The sequence below is a fragment of the Prionailurus viverrinus genome, chromosome B3 (genome assembly GCF_022837055.1).
Source record: "Prionailurus viverrinus isolate Anna chromosome B3, UM_Priviv_1.0, whole genome shotgun sequence".
Lineage (NCBI taxonomy): Eukaryota > Metazoa > Chordata > Mammalia > Carnivora > Felidae > Prionailurus > Prionailurus viverrinus.
In genome coordinates this window covers 33,258,328-33,280,219 of record NC_062566.1, presented here as the reverse complement: position 1 = coordinate 33,280,219, position 21,892 = coordinate 33,258,328, and the positions used below count along the sequence as shown (strand labels likewise).

The following is a 21,892-nucleotide window of genomic DNA, read 5'->3' as shown; positions in this document are numbered from 1 at the left end:
AGGGCACTTGTCTGAAGTTATGGATCATGAATTCTGATCTCTCTCTCTCTGCTTCGGTTTCCTCATTTATAAAATAAAGGAGGGCTAAGTGACCCCCAAGGTCTCTTGAGGGATTTGATTTTATGGGGCCTGTAAGATGGGCTTCTGTACCAAGCCGGGCCCAGGAAGCCTCATGTACAATGGGGTGCGGAGGGGGACACGAGAAGGACCTATCCCTCCATACTGCTGCCTTCCATTTAAAGATCTTTACCCTGCAAAACTGTTTAGAAAGAAGTAATATTATTGTGACAGGTCACTTCCTAAGTCCTCATCAGCCATCACCTTAGCTACCAGTTAATACTTTCAGCAGGAATCAACTAAAAGTAAATCCAGCAGATATATACTCAACACCAACATTGTGTTGGGCACTCTCCTAAGCACAGAGGATGTAAAGGGAAGTAGCAAAGAGCTCCGAGTTTATTCAAAGACACAGGCCAACAAATAACGATAACGCATAGAATAACATGATAATAACATCCAAAATGTATTAGCCTCTACTCCGCACCAGGTACTTTAAGTGCTTTACATGAATCTTTATACAACCCAATATATTAGGCAGATGCTATGATTATGCTCATTTTTAGATAAGAAGACTGGGGTTAAGAAATGTTAAGCAACTTGTGGAAGGTCACTCAGCAAGCAAGTGTGGAAGCCAGAATTTAAGCCCAGGCCTGTCAGACATGAAAGCCTGTGTGTCTGCCCACCGTTCTGTCCAACCTGACTTGCACTGGCTGAGAGTCAGTGATCTGGCCCCCGAGTACAGCTTAAGCTCATGTCTAAAGAAGTTTCTGGTTGAGGCCATAGAGAAACCTCTTCTTCCAAAGGAGGCCTCATCTCCCTCTGTGATGAGGTTGTTTCCAGGCAAACTGCCATTATCCACTGGCTTCTAATCTGCTCTGAGCTAGGCCAAGACTCAGCACTATGGCCAGATGGTCATAGAGGAGTCTTCTCATGCTGTAAAATCCATTTAGGTTGTAATTTCCTTGGCAAACCTAAAGAGAGTTTATAGCATCAGAAGAGTTGATTACACAAGTCAACCTTTAAAAAAAATGTTTTCTGTTTGCATAATGCTTTGTACTTTAAATAGGCATGAGCTTATTTGATTCCCATGAAGACCCCAAAGAATAGATAAGACGAGGATTATCATACCATTTTACAGATTAGGAAACCGAGGCTATGCAAAGTTAAGTGAGCTGCCCAAAGTCATAAAGTTAATTAAGTAGCAGAGCTCGGGTTTTCTGATTCAAGACCCTTTCTGATGAAAAGGTTTCTTGGTTGGTTGGTTTTTAATTTCAATAACTTACCTTATTTGTGAAATTATTTAGTTTAACAAATGATAATAAGAGCTAACCTAACATTTTTTGACCACTTACTCTGTGGCAGACACTCTTCCAAGGTCTTTAGATACTCATCTAATCCTCATAATAACACTGTCAGCTGTGCTATCTGGCTGAATAAAAGACAACCCTAGATTATCAACAGTATTTTCCTCTGGAAACTATGGAGTTAGTTAAGTCTGAAAAGAGTATTGGCATTATTATAACACATTTTTAAGCACTTAATATAAGCCAGGAATTTCACCCAGCATCAGGGATACAAAGACATTTGCCAGAGTCCCTGTCCTTGAGAAGTTGAAAAGAAATAGAAAGTAGATTGGGGCACCTGGGTGGCTCATTTAAGCGTCTGGCCAGCTCAGGTCATGATCTCATAGTTCGTGGGTTCGAGCCCCTGCTTCAGATTCTGTCTTTCTCTCAATCTCTCTGTCTCTGTCTATCTGTCTGTCTCTCTCTTTCTCTGTCCCTCCCCCTGCTTGTGCTCTCTCTCAAAAAATAAATAAACATTAAAAAAAGAAATAGAAAGTACATAGCACATACAGAAGGAAAAAAAACAAGGCCTCGTGTAGGTGCCATTTGAGTGATGGCCCCTCAACCTGTTGCTGCAGTTCTTAGGAGAAAAGACTGTGGACTGGCAGGGACAGGCCTAGTTCTTCCACTACAAAGAAGGAACTTGGCCTAGCCTTACAGACTAGGGCAGTCACTACATGGCAAGGGGAAGGAGACCTGCCCGGCAGAAGGGACCAATGCTGAAGAGAGCCCATGGTCTATCAGGAGATAGCAATGAACCAGGTGGGCTGGGGCAGAGAATTCGGGAAGGAGAAAGTGGGAGAAGTGGTTGGAGCAACCCCCTGAGACAGTGTGGGAGAACACCAGCCCAGGCATCTAGATTTCGTCTTACAGGCATGGAGGAGACACTGGAGAGTTCTGAGCACTGACCAACCTCGGTCTGAGAAACAATAATCTTGTGGTAATGCTCGGAACCCAAGGCACTGGTGGGGGTAGGAACAGCCTGGGAAATTACATTTAGTGTAGGTCCATAATGCTCTGGGGCCTGTAGACGCTTTCAGAGAAAGAGCAATAACAATAGTAGCTACTGTTTATCAGGTGCCAGGTGCTGGGCTAGGTGCTTATTTAATCACTAGAAGTCAGACAAGTTGAATGACACATTCAAGGTCAGCCAGGTTTTCGACCTCAGTCTTTCTGACTCCATATAACTTTTCTGCCACAGAATTCTGTGTGCATCCCCACCTCCCGAGGAGGAAGGAGAAGCAGCTGTCCAGGCCATGAAGCTCTGGCGTAGTCTGGTGATGGAGACGGAAAAGACACAGCCTGGAGACACATACCAAATGTCCTGGCTTTTCTTTCAGATTCTTAATGAATCAGAACCCCAGGTCTGGGAGGAGGGGACTTGCAGTCTGTCTCTGTAGAGACAAAGAAACCTCAGGATAGCCTGTCCTTACTTGTCGCCCAGTAACACTGGACAGTGAGCTCCTCCACCTTGCTTTGGAGCCAAGATACATGGTGTTGAGCTCGAGCCCACTACCTCTCTCCCTCACCGACTGGGGCCTAGTCTTGGGTTTGCTAGTCTATATGCTATGGCAGCATAAGACAAATTTAGAAGGCAAAAATAACCTTGGAATTATCTTGTGAATTCATGGTAATTACCATGCAATTACATGCTCAGTAACCACAATGGAATTCCAGAGTATTTACAGTTCACTTCCATATACAAAAACTCAGGCTTCTGGGCCTTTGTTGTGAAGGCAGGAACATGGCACAACCTGCCATGATAGGGTGAGCAGGCCTGGTGGTCATGCTCCTCCAGACTGAATGGCTGAGCCAGAACTTCTCTCAGCCAGTTCTTATTACCCCACCAATAATCCCACCACTGGATAGCCCACTGGGGCTACACTGTCCTCCAAAAGATGTCTACTGGGGGCAAGGCCTGGAGTGACTGCCCTGAGTTATTCTCTGGGGATCTTCTGTCATTCTCTAGGGTCTGCTTCTGCCCCAAAGCACTCACTGACTGGATGCCCCCTGAATTACATTGGAAGAGTCTCTTAAGTCAGAGGAAGTGCTATAGACTTACTCTATTCCATGCATCCATTCTTTCTTCCTTTCAAGAAACGCTGAAATGCCTATTCTGTGCTAGCATCACATCCAGCCTGGAGATTCAGACACCAAGCAGTGCTCTGCCTTCAGAGAACTCCCAGTCATGACAGGGAGGCAGCCAGGGGAACAATTCATGATAGGTCAGAGTGATAACAAAGCACAGCTGTGAGGCATGTGAGGGTCCAACAGATTTTCTTCTGCAAAATTAAAATTCTCGGTGGCTGCATATGGGGCAATACTAAGGGAGATGTACAACTCAAGATGCATCAGCCTGTGAGAGACTAACATTTTTATAGACGTGGACTCTGCCTACATGTGGGAAGACCAAGCTTAATAGTACTGAAAATGTGACCATCAGATATGGTACTTTCCGTAAATGTTGAAAGAAATGACATATATGTGGGGAAATATGTCACAAAGGATGAATATGAAATCTGAGAGAGAGAGAGAGGGAATGCATGTGTTATACAGGCAGGGAAAACCCATTCGTCCTCCTCTGGGCACACAGTCAGCCCCCGGCTCCCGGCTCCCCTGCATTCTCTCAGAGACAGAGAGAGCAAGTCTTAGTGTTTCACAACAGTGTCAGGCCACTATGATCCTTGCAGCCAGCTGGGGACCAACAGTACCTCTTTTTCCTTCTCTTGTTCCAAGTCACTGCACAAGGGCAAGCACCTGGTTGCCCAGAACCCAAAGGTCCCCAAAGTTAAAAATCTGTGCCAGGCACCTTCATTTACTATGCCCAAAGGTTGGCCATGGCCCTACACGCTGCTCTCCAAATTTCCAGTTATCCCAGGACAAACATAACTGATTTTCAAAGGCGAATATCACATCTCACAAAGGACATGCTACAAAATTGCCAAGATAAAATACTTTCTTGTGTACATACTAAATTTTAAAAGTTTTTAGGAAATATTATAATTTAAATACTTCAGGCCTAGCATAACCAGTCTCTTTGGGATAGTTCCCACTGACAGGCAAGCAAAATAAGGAATAGCAGTTTCTCAAACAAAGAAAGCAGTTAGAATCAAAATTCTACCACTGGTCCTCTCAAGAAGGTGGACTACCCTTAGTGACTTGTTTCCAAAGAGTGTAGTACAGAAACAGGTAAAAGTAACTTTATAGTAAGACACCTGGCAAAAACTACCTCAGCGAGATCAAAATTGGCATCATCCATCACAAGTTGTGTTGATACAACTTGATGTACAAGGTGATGAAAGCACCTGGGTGGTCCTCTTCTCAAAAACACATTTTCCCAGTGTAGTCAGGAGGAAAACATGGGACAATCCCAACAGAGGACATTCTACAAAATACCTGATCCGTACTCCTCAAAACTGTCCAGATCATCAAAAACAAGGAAAGTCTGAGAAACCATCACAGCCCAAAAGAACCTAAGGAGACAACTAAATAACAATGCGTTATCCTGGATGGGATTGTGTAACACAAAAAGGGATTTAGCAAAAACTAATGAAATCCAAATAAAGTACAGGCTTAACAGCAAGGAGGCAATTTGTGTCCTTATGTGACAAACATAACACAAGGTTACAGGATATGAGATAGGAACTCTCTGTATTATCTTCACAACTTTTCTGTTAATCTACAACTATTCTAAAGTTAAAGTTTATTTAAATATTTTGTGAAGAGGGGCACCTGGGAGGTTCAGTCAGTTAAGTGTCTGACTTCTACTCGGGTCATGATCTCGCTGTTTGTGAGTTCAAGCCCTGTGTAGGGCTCTGTGCTGACAGCTCGGGGCCTGAAGCCTGCTTCGGATTCTGTGTCTCCTTCTCTCTCTGCCCCTCCCCTGCTAGCTCTCTCTTTCTCTCAAAAATAAATAAACATTAAAGAAACTTTTTTAAACAAGTATTTTGTGAAGGGTCTTACATGCAACTGTGATCTTTTCCAGTCACCAGCAGCCAGTCGCTATGCAGTGATGACGACCCAGCTGAAGCACAACAATCTCTCGCTGGTTTTCCCGTATGTTTTTCTCCAAATGTGTAAGGCCCATGGCATCGGCTATGACATTGAGGTACGAAGGCCAAAAGTTGGCCAAGGTGGACCAAACATAAGCCTATGGGTGATCTAGGCAGCTAATAATTCAGTGTCCCTGCACACAGATATTCTCTAAACATGAGTTTGACATGTATTTCTAGGAAGGCTGAGGGCTGCTTGGGGAAGGGTGAACGAGCAGCTCCGCTGGCATGGGGGGCACTTGGTTCTCAGAAGTTTAGCTCTGTCCCAAGCCTGCACACCCACCTTGGTAAAGCAAAAGCCTTGTAGCTCACCAGACTTGGGAGGCATTTTGGGGACCATCTCTTGATCCTGAAGCATGTCCTGAGCTCCCTGACCCCACTCGAAGCTGCTTATCAATGAATATCCTCTGTCTTAGCCTGCTTGAGCTGCCATAACAGAACACCACCGACGGGGTGGCTTAACCAACAGAAATTTATTGCTCACCATTCTGGAGGCTGGGAAGTCCAAGGAGAAGGTGCCAGCTGATTCAGTTCCTGGTGAGAGCAGTCCTTCTGGTTTGCAGACAGCCATTTTCTCGCTGTGCTCCAACATGGTAGAGGGGGAGAGAGAGATCTCTGGTGTCTCTGTAACCTCTCTTACAAGGACACTAGTTCTGTCAGATCGGGGCCCCACCCATATGACCTCATTTAAACTTAATCACCTCCTTAAAGACCCTATTTCCAATACAGCTTCAGGGTTTGCTTCAACATATGACTTTGAGGGGACACGCAGTTCAGTCCCTGCCACCCTTCTACTTCCATACAGTAGTTTTTTTTGTTTTTTTTTTCAACGTTTATTTATTTTTTGGGGGACAGAGAGAGACAGAGCACGGATGGGGGAGGGGCAGAGAGAGAGGGAGACACAGAATCGGAAACAGGCTCCAGGCTCTGAGCCATCAGCCCAGAGCCCGACGTGGGGCTCGAACTCCCGGACCGCGAGATCATGACCTGGCTGAAGTCGGACGCTTAACCGACTGCGCCACCCAGGCGCCCCCAGTAGTTTTTTTTTTTTAGAAGGAGTTCTTATAAAAAAAAAAGTTTTTCCAAGTTTTTGTCCGTTGCCAGTGATACTGATGGCTCCTGCCCAGCTGCTCCATCCTTAATGTCGCCAGATGAGAGCAAATGTGATGTAATATCACCTACCCAAACTAGAACCTCCATTTTGTGCCTAGAGACACATGTTGCTCTGAGAAATAGTTTCGTGATGTTGCACTTCAGATTTTCAAATGTCTGATACTGATGGCTTATTCTAAGACCTGAGTGACCCATGCGCTCTTACCTGTGGAAGACCCATCCCACATGACATCACACTTATTAAAATACAGTCACCTCCTATATTAAAAGTAACCTATAGATAATGCCACAACTGAGTGACAACCAAGTGACCAAATGTTTTGATTTGCAGACATTCAGTTCTACATTTATTAATTTTCATTTCTCATACTTGAGAACAAATAGAATTTTTTAGGGGCCAATTCTTTTTGCAGACTCTCGAAAAGCATATAGACCTTAGACATGAGGTCAACAGTGAATAGAATGACCCAACTGCCACTTGGCAATCCCCACCACACTGCAGGGCACCATCAGAGAGTGTAAGGCTCTTCAGTTAGATTGATTTATGCTGTTTGTAAACACATATAATGGAGCTCATATTCCTTTAAAAATTACATTAAAACTGGTCATATATAAGAAAGAATGAAAAAGCCAGATTGAACTGATTTATCTGAAATTAACTGTTGCATTTGCTCTATACAATCTTTTTGGAATTAAACAGTTTGTAGCCTCAAACTGATAAGACCGAAACACTTCCATGTACCAGAAGGTGGCTAAATCTAACTTTAGCTTTCTCTGAATATATTTTATTTATTTATTTTATTTTATTTTATTTTATTTTATTTTATTTTATTTTATTCTATTCTATTCTATTCTATTCTATTCTATTCTATTCTATTCTAAAATATCAAAGCAGAACGAGCTCTGTGAGTAGACATATTTGGCAGGGAAAGTCGCCTGCCCAAAAGATAATATGCTCCATAACTTTCATTTCCCTGAAATTACTATTAGAGATTTATTTCTTTGGCTAAAGGCTTTCTACTTGATTGGAGTTCCAGTACTTCTGGGAAAAGTAAAGCACCAAATTTTTTACGTTATTTACACCTTTGTGACTCTGAGTCGATCAGATTCATTTCTAAGAACAAATTTTAGTACGAAAAACAAATTGCTATGGCCCCAGGGGAACAGAGGATGGTGTAGAGGGAGAAGTTCCACTGAAGGTGAGAAGAATAACAGAAAGGGGCAGAGGGGCACCCAAGACATAACTGGCTCTGTCTCCAGGTCACCTGAGCTACACACCCTATAAAAGATGAGAGATGAAATGGGGGAGAGAGAGAAATATGGATTGGGGGCAACGGAGTGACAGAACAATGTGAAGAAGAAAAGAGAGGATAGAATCCCAAGACAGAAAGAATACACCAAAAAGGGGAAGTGGGGATAAAGAGGAAAAAAAGAACAAATCATAACAAGAAAGTACAAGAAGAGAGAGAGAGGTTAAAAAAACCCCAAAACCAGGGGTGCCTGGGTGGCTCAGTCAGTTGGGCGTCCCACTTCCGCCCAGGTCATGATCCCGCGCTTCGTGGGTTCAAGCCCTGCGTCAGGCTCTGTGCTGACAGCTCGGATCCTGGAGCCTGCTTCGGATTCTGTGTCTCCCTCTCTCTCTGCCCCCCAACTCTGTCTGTCTCCCAAAATAAATAAACATTAAAAAAAATTATTTAAAAAAAATGAAGTCTTAAAACTCTCAGGTGAGAAAAAGGAGTCATTGGAAATTCTCCAACATATCCTTGCTCCAGTTTTTCTGAGATGGGCTCTCATCTTTTCACACCCTAGGGTCCATCCCTTGTCTGAACTGCCTTCTTGTTCTCTTAACTGCATTTTCCTGAAAAGACGGGTGATGAACCAGCATTTGCAGAGCCCCTACTATGTGCTGGCCACTGAGCTAACCATTAGCTTAGCTCTTCATTGTCCCTTTGACCTTCACATCTCTTCTGTATGAAGCTATTCTTTCTCCTATATTACACCGGGGGATTTCGTTTCAGCATTTCCCAACATTACACAGCTATGCACTTTGTGGAACTAACATTTGAATCCATAATTGTCCATAAAGGCAACTATGATTCTTTCTCTTACACCAAACGTGTCCCGTATGTACCTTTTCCCCCTTAGGACTATTTATATTTCTAAAATATTGTTACCAACCCAGTTCAAGAATGCTGGGAACTATTTCAAATAAAATAGTCCATCTAGATACCCCTTAGGTATTCTTCAGCTGAAGGAGCACAAACTTCTCTATAGCCCCCATGACTCTCTCTCTCTACCTTACAAAAGAGAAAAAAAGCTATGTTTAATACTTAACTTCTCTAAACTGTTATTGCCTCCTTAGGTTATGCTGAGTCTAAAAAGATGAGTGTAGCCTCTGCAACCCCCTCCCACTCTTGATCAAATGTAACGTGGGTGCTCTTTCCAAAAACAGAAGCAACATTAATAATACATCATTGTCAATGTTACCAAAAGAATCCTCAAAAGTCCTTATTCTCAACATTTATGTCTTTCTTCCCATTATGATCACAGAATTTCCAATGTTTTTCATCCAAGCTCTTAAGAGGATAAAAGGGAAATGAGATCACCTCACGAATTTATTTTTCCTTGCTGAATATTGGAAGGAAGCATTACCGAGTTTGTAAGCAACTTGGTGGGTCTCGTTCTTGGTATTTCTGTAATGCTACAGAATACCCCCACTGATTTCCTAATGAAATGAAGTTGTAATGAAAGCCATATGGAGAAAAGCGTCATGTTTACTGCCTGCGACAGTGTGGGGCAGGGCTGGTCTCACACATACATAGGCAGTGTGCCACGGGCCTAAATGGCTCCATAACCACCAGCAATCATTTTCTCAGGCCAGGGTATTGCCATGGTGGCAATCATTAGGGCTGTTCACAAATGTTCTGATTCTCCTCCTTGCAGGCACATAACAGAACTATTCTTCCTCAGCCTTTTCCCTGAAGTCAAGTATGGCCATGTAACTTATTTGGGCCTGTGAAATATGAGCAGAAGGGTATTTCATGCAGAAGCCTTCAAGAGCCACTTCATGAGTCTCCATGTCCTTTTTCCTGCTTTGGAAATCATGGAAGCACACTGAGACAGAGCCTCCGTTGCCTGGGTTCCTGAGTGTCCCAACAGTGACCAGAGACCCATGCCAGCCCATGTGGGAAATGGAGTATAAGCCAGAACCACACATTTGTTGTTATAAACAACTAAGAATTTGGTTGTTTTTTTAAAAATTATTGCAGCATAACCTAGGCTACCTGACTGATTCAGAAATCAGTATCAAGAAAAGGATGCTCTCCAGGGGCGCCTGGGTGGCTCACTCGGTTAAGTTTTGGACTCTTGATTTCGGCTCAGGTCATGACCTTACAGCTCGTAAGTTTGAGCCCCATGTCGGGCTCTGTGCTGACAGCTCAGAGACTGGAGCCTGCCCCAGATTCTGTGTCTCCCTCTTGCTCTCTCTGCCCCTCCCCCGCTCATGCTCTGTCTCTCCTTCAAAAATAAATAAACATTTTGTTAAAAAATTCTTTAAAGAAAAGGACGCTCCCCAAACTAAAAACTAGTATCATTTCAATATGTAATCAGTATAAAAGTTATTAATGACATATTTTACATTTTTCTTTACTCAGTCTTTGAAAGCTATAGCACATCTCAATTTGGACTACTCATATTTCAAGTTCTCAGTAGTAGCCCCATGTGGCTAGTGGCTACCATATTGGACAGCACAGAAAGGGAAGCAGGACACCTGACAGATCAACCAGTCAGTGGTTCTCAACCTAGACTGCCCATGAGAATGACTTAAGTGAGGAGCTTCAAAAAGTACAGATGGCCAAGCAGGGCTGGGATTAGGATGAGGCAAGTGACACCTGTACCCAGAGCACAAAATTTAAGGGAGTACAAAAAATACTCATTAAGAAAGATAAAACTATCTTAATGCATTATCTTAAAGATCAAAATTAATGCAAAAAATCCATGGTCAATAAAATTTCATAATCTTAAATTAAAACATACCGAGTTTTTCCTTTGCCTCAGGCTCCAATATGGCTCAGCACGACACTGTATGTAGGGCCCACTCCAGACCCATTAAATCAGTATTTCTGGAGGTAGGGCCCAGATGATTCTAATGTGCAGCCAGCATTGAGAGTCACCGTTACAATCCAATGTGTGTCCTGATGCCCATATTTCCTAATAAAATGAGGAGTCAAGAGGCAGACTTAATTCTGGCATGTGATTTTTTTTTTTAACCAAATCTCATGAACAATTTTTGTGTTTGGACTCCCAGTGATGAGGAGTTCATGATTCCACGGGGTGGCCATTTCCACTATTGGACAACTCCAATGTTAGCTTTTTATTTATTTGGAAAAAGCTGTTTAAAGATAGTTTTCAAAAAAGGATAAAATCATGCCTCTCATACAGATGCAAAAATAAAAATTTTTGATAAAATGATAAATATTTTACTTAACAAAGAAAAATTAGATGCTATAATCAGTAGAAAAAAGAATCCAAAAAACCCAGACATCTTTATAGGTCAGGAATATTGAAATGGACATGCAAATGGAGAGAAAACTAGCTTTTCCACAAGGGGAGCAGGTGAGGAAAATTGACCCAACTTCTACCAGACTGGAGAGAATCTGTCTCAGTCACCTACAACTTACAGAATTGTAAGTATCTCCCACTGAATCAAGGCAATAGGGTGTGCCATAGACAACACATAGTTTCTATTGACATACAAATTATTTTCCACACAACAAATTGCTTCTCTATATATTTTTACCCATTGCTCTCAGAAGAGTGGTTTTCAAATCCTGATTTGCAGGAGAATCACCCAGGAAGTGAGCTAAAAAGCAAATTCCCTCCCAAAGATCTTGAATTTGGATGATGCCTTTTTAACAAGCACACTAGATGAGTCTGATAAAGGTGTTCTGAGGATCATATTTCAAAAAACACTAGCCTAGACAAGAGATAGTAAGTGTTGGCACGGTTGTGGAAAAAAGGGAACCCTTATGCATGTTGGTGGGAATATAAATTGGCTCAGTCCCTGTGGAAAACTGCATAAAGATTCCTCAAAAAAAATTGAAAATACAACTACCATATGATCCAGCAATTCCACTTCTGGGCATATATCTGAAGGAAACCAAATCACTATCTCAAAGAGATATCTGTACCTCCATGTTCACATTATTCCCATAGCCAAGGCATAAAAAAAAACCTAAGTGTCTACTGATGGATGAATGGATAAAGAAAATGTTTGAGATATATATATACATATATATATATATATATATATACATATACATATGGATATATATATACATATACATATATATATCTCACATATTTTCTTTATATATATACATATATACATATATATCTGTGTATATATATATATATATACACACACATCTGTCTCTCTATATATATATCCATGAGGATATAGATAGATATCTATATCTATATCTATATCTATATCTATCTATGAGGATGCCCTCAAGGTCCATCCATGTTGTAGCAAATTTGCTACAACATGGATGGACCTTCAGGGCATTATGTTAAGTGAGATAAGCCAGACAAAGACAAATACTGTATGATACCACTTATATATGGAATCTAAAAAAGCTGAGGTCAGAAACAGAGTAGAATAGTGGTTATCGGGCTGGGAAGTAGGAGCATTGCACAGATATTGTTAAAGGGTACAAACTTACAACAAGTAGATAAATAGGTTCTGGTAATCTAATGCATAGCATAGTGATTATAATGAATGATACCGTTTTATATAGTTCAAAACTGCTAAGAGACTAGGTCTTAAATGTCCTCACCACAAAAACAAATGATAATTATAGGATGTGACAGAAGTGTTAGCTAAGGCTAAAGTGGTAATCATATCACAATATATAAATGTATCATATCAAGGCATGGTATACCTTAAATGGTGTTCCATGTAAATTATATCTAAATTAACAACAACAACCCTGCCCTAGACCATATATAATCCATATTCAGGAGACAGCTTTTCCAAATGTGCTTCTCACAATGTTTGATGGTAGCTCTGGATTTCAATTCCAATCAGTCTTAGTGGTCTTGGTGTAGTAGGTTTCTTTGTTGCTAAAATAAAATGCTATTTCTTTTTTCCCAATTCAAATTTTATAGGACAGACAAGGAACTGTTTTTATATTATATGAACACCTGAAGAGAGACAAGTTGGGAATGTTGTGAGTACAAAGTGTGTCTACAAGATGTAATAAGCTAAGAAAATAGACTGTGACAACCAATAAGGATGATACTTCTCATGCATTTTAATCAGCATGCTGATTTACTGGAAGTCTATCTTGTTTTATTTAGATCTTCAACTATTTCATATAATGACTCTAGATATGTCAGTGGGGGTTCATAACAATAACTGATTAATTATCCAAAATTGATGGGAAAGAGGCTAGTTCCAACAACATATTACGTTCAAACACATACACATCTAAGGCACAGTGAATCTGATGAGGAACCAGCTCAGACATCCATATTGTAGGAGGGCAGTTGTCATTCCGGCTTGCTTAGAGAAGTGTTCTGGTGACTTGGCAAGATGCTCCCCAGAAAGGCAGGATCCATAGCCCCTCCTCAGCTCCTGTTTCAGCTCTGCTACAATCTTCTCAAGATGCATGTTATGAAGAATCTTGCTAGCACCACTCAGGAGGCTGCTCTGTTTCCTATTTCCTGCAAATTTCTCTCCAGCATACTTAGGAGAGCTAACAAATTTGTCTTCTGATCTAGGATTCATGCTTTAGAGACACAATCTTATCATATCTTATGTGTATATATATATATCTTATCATATATACAAGATATACCATATCTTGTGTGTGTGTGTATATATATATGTACACACACACACAATCTTTTCATATCTTGGAATATGGCCATTTGATACCTCTAAGTTATCCTAACTTAATTGGGAAACTGTTTCTTCCCTGTATTTCTCTTCCTTGGGACTTCTGCCTTGGTGTAGACATTGTGGCCTCAAATTGAAACACATGTACACACTAAGATCTGGTCTCATGAAAAACCAAATAATAGACAATTCTTCTACTAAGCATCAATGTCCTGAGCAGCCTCAGTTCCCCCTAGGTGCTCAGTCCCCTGGAAACTGGTCCCAAGAGCTGCACACTGTAACAGGCAAAGATGTGCACAGGACAGCTCTCAACTCCCCTTTCTGAAGTATGGTCCTTTGTTTTACCACAGCAATGTCAGTTACAACAGGCCATCATCAGTGCAATGACACTCAATGTCACTGATCCCTTTGAACTCATGCAAATGTTTTGATTTCCTCCCCTTTGGAGCCAGAATGTGGCTAACAATTTAATCTAGTGTTTACAGTCTTAAACGCCTCTCTTCACTTGGGTGGAGAGCTTGCCAGCTTAGTCGTCCCCTCCAGTACCCACCTTTCCCCAAGGTCCCATAAACATGTAAAATTCACTGGGCCATGTTAGAAGAGTCCCTTCACCGTTTATCTTAGGCTCTCTTCCCCACTCTTTTGTTATACTTTCAGGAGAGCAACAGGAATGAGACATAACACCCCAACAAGTATTCATTCACCTTATCTGCCTGGATGTTCATGTCCAGGAGGAGAATAGAGCCAGGGACACCTCTGTACATGTGCAGGGAAGGAGCTGCCCTCTGCTTTCCAGGTGCCTAGAGATCATACCAAGGAGCAACCAGCTCACAGCATTAGGAAAGGTCACCTACGGAGTGAAAGGGCATCCAGAGGGCTGGTTGGCGAGGAGCACAACCATAGGAGCTCAAAGAGGACGCTGCTCTTCTTACAGACCCAGGCCAGCAAGGGGACGGCATAAAGAAGGCCTGTTGGCAGGTGGTAGAGCCCAGCAGAGGCTGACAGGCAGGAGCAGGACTTGTGTCCTACAATTGACATGATGAAACAGGGATAGTGTTAATAGGGCAGAGGCAGAGTTTCTGCAGTATGGACCACAGGAAGACTTATCCACATGGGTACTTCGGCACAGAGGAACCAAGCAAGAGGACAGCATCAGGGAATCGAGGAGACAGAAAAGACTAATGTGAAAAAGGAAACCCCCAATCATCAAACTGATCAAGCAGCAGGGCTGGTTTGATGCTGAAGCCCACAGAATGAATAACGTAGACTGGTGACCAAGAGGAGCTCACCCAGCTATGCCTATACCTGCTCCTGAGATTTCAGGCAGGGATGCCTTGATGGGCAGGCTAGCTTTGGTGGTGGAAATAGTCCTACTGGTGTAGATGGTATTACTACTCACATATCCTACAGAAAGGGCACTGATGATTGACATGGGCCTCCTAAAGACTCTAGAGCCTTGTCCACTGCTTCCTATCTTATCTTTCTCATCCCTTCCTGTAGCCATAGGACCAGAGAATGTTGGAGCAAAGAAGGACCCTGGGAATTAACTGACTCTCATAGTGTACAAAGGAAATGGGGGTGTTGAGTAGGGATGTGGTTTGCCAACATCACACAGTAGTTGTGTCTCATGACTCTGAATCTAGTGTGCTTTTCCCTTATAGTACGGCTGCCTTGTATAGAGAACCCTACTATGGAAAAGAGATTCTCAGCCTACTGTGAACTGCATCACTACCTGTGCAATTTTGCACCCAGTTTGTTAATTTACTTTTTGCGTATTAGGTAGGATTCAAGATTATCCCTGAAATTCTCACTTGCATTCAGCTGCGCTTTCTTGAATGTGCCATAAAAGGACGGAATTATAGTCAGTACAGCAGAAATTGCACTGACATGTAGTCATGGAGGTTGAGAAAGATGATTTAATAAACAATGGCCAGGAGACATTGTTTTTGAGAATTCATATGGAAAAAGGAAAGATGAGCAAACACATCTTTGTGTTGTTTTTGTTGATTTTCTCTGAAGCTTTAAGGAGAGGCTTTTCATGAGATGCCTGGGCTTTGTTTGGCTTTGTTGCCATCAGTTCACATCAGGAGAAGAACATTAGTCAGCCACCTGTTTAGGAAAGAGGAGGGCTCCCAGGGGGGTGACCTTACAGGCCAGAATTTGGTGGTTTGGCTTTGCCAGGATAACTTCACGTTGACTCCATTTATACTAGTATATTTCTGGGAATAGCAGAATTCAAGAAGAACTTTCAAGGAAGGAAAATGAAGGAAATTCTAGAAATGAATTAACAGAGGTTAATTCCTAGGGACCATGGACCCCAGAAGCCTAAGAAGGGATGATGAGAGGGGCATGAATCCATATATGTGGACCCACTTCATACACACACACACACACACACACACACACACACACACACACTATAATATTTTAAAGTATGGGTCTCAATCTTTAGTATATATAAGAATCATCTGGGGTTCTCAGTGAAACTATACATTCCTGCGTTCCAAACCCAAAATTTCTGATTTTGTTGATCTGAAGTGGGCCCAGGAATCTGTTTTAAGAAGCAGCCAGGGTCTAATACCTACTGACTCTGTGGCAATGAAATACAAATCACTTTTATTTATTTATTTTTTCATGTTTATTTATTTATTTTTGAGAGAGAGCAAGCAGGGAGGGGAAGGAGGAGAGAGAGAGACAGGGAATCTGAAGCAGGCTCTGCACTTCAGCACAGAGCCCGAATGGGGCTTGAACTCACAAACCATGAGATCATGACCTGAGCTGAAGTTGGAAGCTTGACTGACTGAGCCACCCAGGTGCCCCAAGTACAAATCACTTTTAAAAATTATTGACTCTGGGGCCTCTGGCTGGCTCAGTCAGTAGAGCAGTGACTCTTGATCTCAGGCAGGGTCATGAGTTTGAGCCCCACATTGGGTATGAAGCCTACTTAAAATAAAATTTTAAAAAAATTGCTTTAATAAACAAAAATAAAAATTACTGACTCTGACATTGCCTTTGACTATTATAAAAGAAGAGAGAGATACTGAAGTTCAGTAACTATGAGGGGTAAGGGTCCTTGGCTTTGGGGACTGTAACTCCAAAAGTTTGGAAGCATTAATCCAGTCAAAGTCCTTCATTTCAGAAAAAAAGAAGTAACTTCCTCCCAAAGTCACATAGCCAGTGGCAGGACAAATGGTCTACTGTCCTGGGGCCTGGGAAGCTTTCTGCTCCCAGCCTGACCCATGGGAAAGCCCAATCAGGCTGGAAGACAGCCATTCCAAAAGTGTTTAAGCCTTGCACTCTAGGATGACTTATTTTATAGTTAACAATTGGGAAGGAAGTAACCTAAAGTTCTTTGCAGTTGCCTGAAGTATCTTTGGTATCCTACCCTCAGGACTGAACAATTCTTAAAAATCAATCCATTCATTTAATCCGTTTTTCTCCTTTGATACAGAAAGTTCACAAAGTAACTAGAAGAAATAACCTGAAGTTTCGTTTCTAAGTTAAAACTTACAACAGTCTAGTTGTTTGAGAATGTTCACTAACCATAGGATGGTATGCAACTTGTCTCTGAAATCTTCTTCAAGTGTGTGTTCGGTTTTATAAAGATGCCTGTTCAGGAATGGGGCACATTCTCCTAGGAACATGGATGGAGCACACTCATACATAGCAGTAATTGCTTGCATACATAAAATAGAAAATAACTCCCAGACAAAAGTCTCTAGAATACTAAGGTGCAAACAGCTCTGTAGACAAAGACATTGTTAGGTATGAATTATACTTAGCAACAATTCTTTTAAACTGATTTCAACAATTTTTTAAATGAGCTAATACTACTTTCCTAGCTCAGTGGTAGCCTTTTGCTAGAAATGACTGAAGCTATTCTTATATTCTGCTAAGTTGATTAATAAAAAAATATTTATTGCACAAATCCTCTTTGTTGACAAGTTAAAATGGAGCCTCATCTTTCATATCTCCCTGAAGATTGCCACCTTGTGAGATTGAAAATACTCATTAAATTCCATCACCAGACAGGCACAAATGAGAGGGTGATTGTTTTTAAGCTTGTGAGGGGAATCGTTGGTAAACTCATTTGTTTGGATATCATTAACAGAACAATCGGTGAGGATCTCCAGGGGGTCCTCATGACCTTTGCTCGAAATCTCTTCATCATCCATCAAGAAATATCAGCACCTAATATGCAAGGCGAGACCAATTTTAAGGTGAGGTGTTAATTAACTAACGATTCTGGTTAATTTCTATACAAGGACTGAAAATACCTCATGCTGTATTGTAAACAAGTGCTAAACCATTTTTTTTTTTATTGTGAAGCAGTACATATCTTATAATGTACAGGGTCAATATTATAAGGTTCCCACTGAACCTGTTAGTTAAATTTAATAGTTTGAAATTTTTTCTTTGAAATATAGTAGACTTGTTCTAAGTTGCTGCCATTACCAAACCCAGTTTACATGACAACAGGGCTTTCTGATATGGGAGGTGAAACTGAAGTGTCACAATGGAACCAAAACGGAGACTGTCACAACCAAAAGTCCTGAATGGAATCTACTTACATTTCAGAAAATGCAATGTCTGGCCAAGGATTCCTGGGGAATCCACATATGTAGACCAGAGAAGTTCTGAGACCTCAGGAAGGATAAAGTGTCGTAGAGAGAAACAAAAAAAAAAAAGCCCTTGGCATACACATGGGTCATTTACTCCACTGTTTCTCCAAAGTGGAGCAGATATTTCATCACTAACCTTTTTGAAGGTTCCAAATGGCCTTTAACGATGTTGGTCCAGAAAGCTACTTCTTTGTAATTGCTTAGAAGTCTCCAAACTGGAGAAACAGGTACAAGAGCAAGAAAACGGAGCAAGATCCACACAAGAGTTTCTGAAACGCTGGCAGAGCAGAGATAAACACTTCGTATTGATCACCAAGATCTGCATCTGATTCCCCGAGTGGGCCTTCATCATGATTGAACAAACAGGTCAAGTAACTCAGAGGACTCAATCGGAAACCACATGTGATCCTTCTCTTAAATGGAAAGCCCAACAAAAGCTTGTTGTAAAAATGTAAATTTTGAATGTTTTTTTCCTTGAGTTAGAGCCTGTTCTAATAACAGTAATAATGATGATAATTCCTCTTCAATATGATTTTATGAGTTGGAAGAATGACCATTGCTTTTCCCACAACATGACTAAGAAGACTCAGTGAAAATTAGGCCCAGGGTTGCATCAACTTTCACTGGTCCAAAAGGACCTAGCTCTTCATTTATATTCTAAGTTACTGTCAACTAGTATCATTTCATCAGTTACTGCCATGTGCAAAATCCTGAGCAATTTAGTCTGCGTGAGCATGGTCAGTTTAGTCTGTCCAAAAATAATAATCAGTGCTACAGACTGAATTATGTCCTCCCAAAATTCAGATGTTGAAACCTTAACCCCCAATGCGATGGTATATGGAGAAGGGGCCTTTGAGGGGTATTATGTTTAAATGGGGTCAAGAGGTTAGGGTTCTCTGGATGTGAGTAGTGCCCTTATGAGAGATAAGAGAGTCTGTTTGCTCTCTTGCTTTGTCTCTGCTCCCCAACCACCCTAAGAGAATACAGCAAGAAGGGATGGTTGCCTGCAAGCCAGGAAGAGAGTTCTTACCAGGAATTAAATTCGCTGGCATCTTGACCTTGTACTTCCCAGACTCCAGAACCATAAGAAACAAGTTTTTGTGGTTTAAGCCACCAAGTCTCTGGTTATTTTGTTATAGCAGCCTGGGCAGACTAAGACCATACAGACTTGGTAAACCCTGAGCTTGACAAAATGAAGGCTATTTCTCTGTTGTTTACCTGACTTTCAAAATCATCAAAAGTCAGATATTCTCAAGTAGCTTTTAAATATCTCATGGTTTCTAGCCTTCTCAGGTGAGTCAGTGTTATCTTGATTTTTTTTTTTTTTACTCTCACCAAAAGGTCCAAAGGCAATAAATCTGAATAAAATAGAAATAATAACAAAAACCTGAAAGTGGAATAGATTCATTTTTGGTAATATTTTCTACCACCCTAGCGACATTCTAATAAGTATTTTCGGTTTATAAACAAGGATTTACAAAGACTGAATAAAAATGGAAGGTGGTGCAGATAAAGCATTTAACAAAATATAATACCATTTCCTCATAAAAACACTCAACCTAGGAGTAAAAGGAAACTTCCTCAACCTGTTAAGGGTATTAGGAAAAACCCACAGCTAACATCATAGTTAATGGTATAAGACTGAAAGTTTTCCCCCTAAGATCAGGAGCAAGATAAAGATGTCTGCTCTCACCACTTCTATTCATCACCATATTACCCTATTCTAGAAAGGGCAATTCAGCAAGAAAAAGAAATAAAAGGCATCCAGATTTTAAAGAAAGAAGTAAAATTATCTCTATTCTTCCATAACATGATCTTGTATGTAGGAAATCCTGAAGAACCCAGAAACAACCTGTTAGAGCTAATACACTTAAATTCAAGAAGGACCCAAGATCAGTAGTATACAGACATCAATTACATTTCTATATACTAGAAATCAAAAATACAAAAATATCTTTTAATTTTTTTAAGTTTATTTATTTATCTTCAGAGACAGAGAGAAAGAGAGCAAGCAGGGGAGGGGCAGAGAGAGAAGGAGAGAGAGAATCCCAAGCAGGCTGCATGCTGTCAGCACAGAGCCCAATGTGGGGCTTCAACTCATGAACCATGAGATCATGACCCGAGCTGAAACCAAGAGTCAGACACTTAACCAACCGAACCACCCAAGTGCCCCCAAAATTATTTTTTTAATTCCATTTACAATAGCATCAAAAAGAATAAAATACTTACGAATAAATTTAACAGAAGAAGTACAAGATCTGTCCACCATAAAAGAAAGAAGACCTAAATAAATGGAAAGATACTCCATGTGTTCATGGAGTAGAAAACTTAATACTGTTAAGATGACAGTACTCCCCAGATTGATCTACAGATTCAGTGGAAGTCCTACCAACTTCCTAGCTGGCTTTATTGCAGTAATTTATAAGATAATCCTAAATTTCCTGTGAAAATGCAAAGGATACAGAACAGTCAAAACAATCTTGAAAGAGAAGAACAAAGAAGAAAGTTGCTTCTCAACTTTAAAACTTAACTACAAAGCTACAGTATTCAAGACAGTGTGGTACTGGCATAAGAGTAGACATAGATCAATGGAATAAACTTGAGAGTCCAAACTAAACCTGTACATCTATAGTCAATCAATTTTTAACAAGAATGACAAAATAATTCTTTTTAACAAATGGTACTGGAGAATACAGATACCCACATACAAATGAAGTTGTACCTCTATTACAAAGCATACATAAAAACTAACTAAAAATGGATCAGAGACCTAAATGTAAAAGCTACAACGATAAACCTCTTAAAATAAAACACAGGTATAAATCTTCATGACCTTTTGGCTAGCAATGCCTTCTTAGATATGATACCTAAAGTGCAAGCAACCAAGTAAAAATAGGTATTAGATAAAATGTTATTCAGCCATAACAAGGAAATGCAGTTCCAATCCATGCTACAACACGAATGAACCTTGAAAAGATTATGTTAAGTGAAGAAAGCCAGACACAAAGGCCACACATTATAGGATTCCATTTATATGAAATGTCCAGAGTGGGCCAATCCATAGAGACAGAAAGTAGATTCGTGGTTGTCAGGAGGTAGGGATGGGGGAAAATGAGGAATGGCAGCTAATGGGCACAGAGTTTCTATTCAGGGTGATGAAAATGTTTTGGAATTACATAGTAATGATGGTTTCTTCTGAGTATACTAAAAATCACTGAGTTGAGCTCTTTATAAGGGTGAATTTTATGGTATGTGAATACTACCTCAATGAAAAAATGGGGGAAACAGGTGGGGGGCATTTTTCTGCCCAATGGAAAAAAACAAACAAAACAATGGAAATAAACACTATCAGCCTACTAGCCCTCACTTTAGGACGACTAGACCAGTGCTTCTCAAATTATCTGTACTAAAGTTTTGTTTTTTCCAACTTACCATGGATCAGTACTTCTGTAAAATACAACAAAAATGAATTATTAGAAAAATGAAATACAAAAAATTAAAGATGTATAAAATAGAAGTCCCTTTTTTCCCCATTAGATTTAGCAGCCATAAAAATTTCTATGATGGTTTCCAAGTTCTTACTCTCATATTTTTTACTTATTTCAAGACTGATGACACAATTTGTAGATAGGTGTTCATTGACAGGAACGTTTTGAGTTTAACCAGTCTAAATTATACTCAAGTCCAAAAAGGAACAAATAATTGGATGGGAGAAAGAGTTGTAAGGGGTCTTTAAGTAATGAATATTTGGGGCGCCTGGGTGGCTCGGTTGGTTAAGCATCCGACTTCGGCTCAGGT

At 40.7% G+C, this 21,892-nt stretch overlaps 1 protein-coding gene and 1 long non-coding RNA gene across 10 annotated transcripts in view; one reads left to right on the top strand and one right to left on the bottom strand.

Moving 5' to 3' along the window:
- Nucleotides 1-21,892, bottom strand: part of LOC125168336 (uncharacterized) — a 129,824-nt gene that overhangs the window by 87,172 nt on the left and 20,760 nt on the right. The gene's annotated exons all lie outside the window — the stretch shown is intronic.
- The window catches only part of IQCH (IQ motif containing H), a 211,502-nt gene that overhangs the window by 189,136 nt on the left and 474 nt on the right, over nucleotides 1-21,892 (top strand). For all 5 annotated transcript variants that reach the window (XM_047863380.1, XM_047863381.1, XM_047863379.1 and 2 more), the window contains 3 exons: nucleotides 5,389-5,511; nucleotides 12,740-12,801; nucleotides 17,584-17,692. In XM_047863380.1, the coding sequence (XP_047719336.1) occupies nucleotides 5,389-5,511; nucleotides 12,740-12,801; nucleotides 17,584-17,692 (294 nt within the window). The remainder of the gene's footprint in view (nucleotides 1-5,388; nucleotides 5,512-12,739; nucleotides 12,802-17,583; nucleotides 17,693-21,892) is intronic.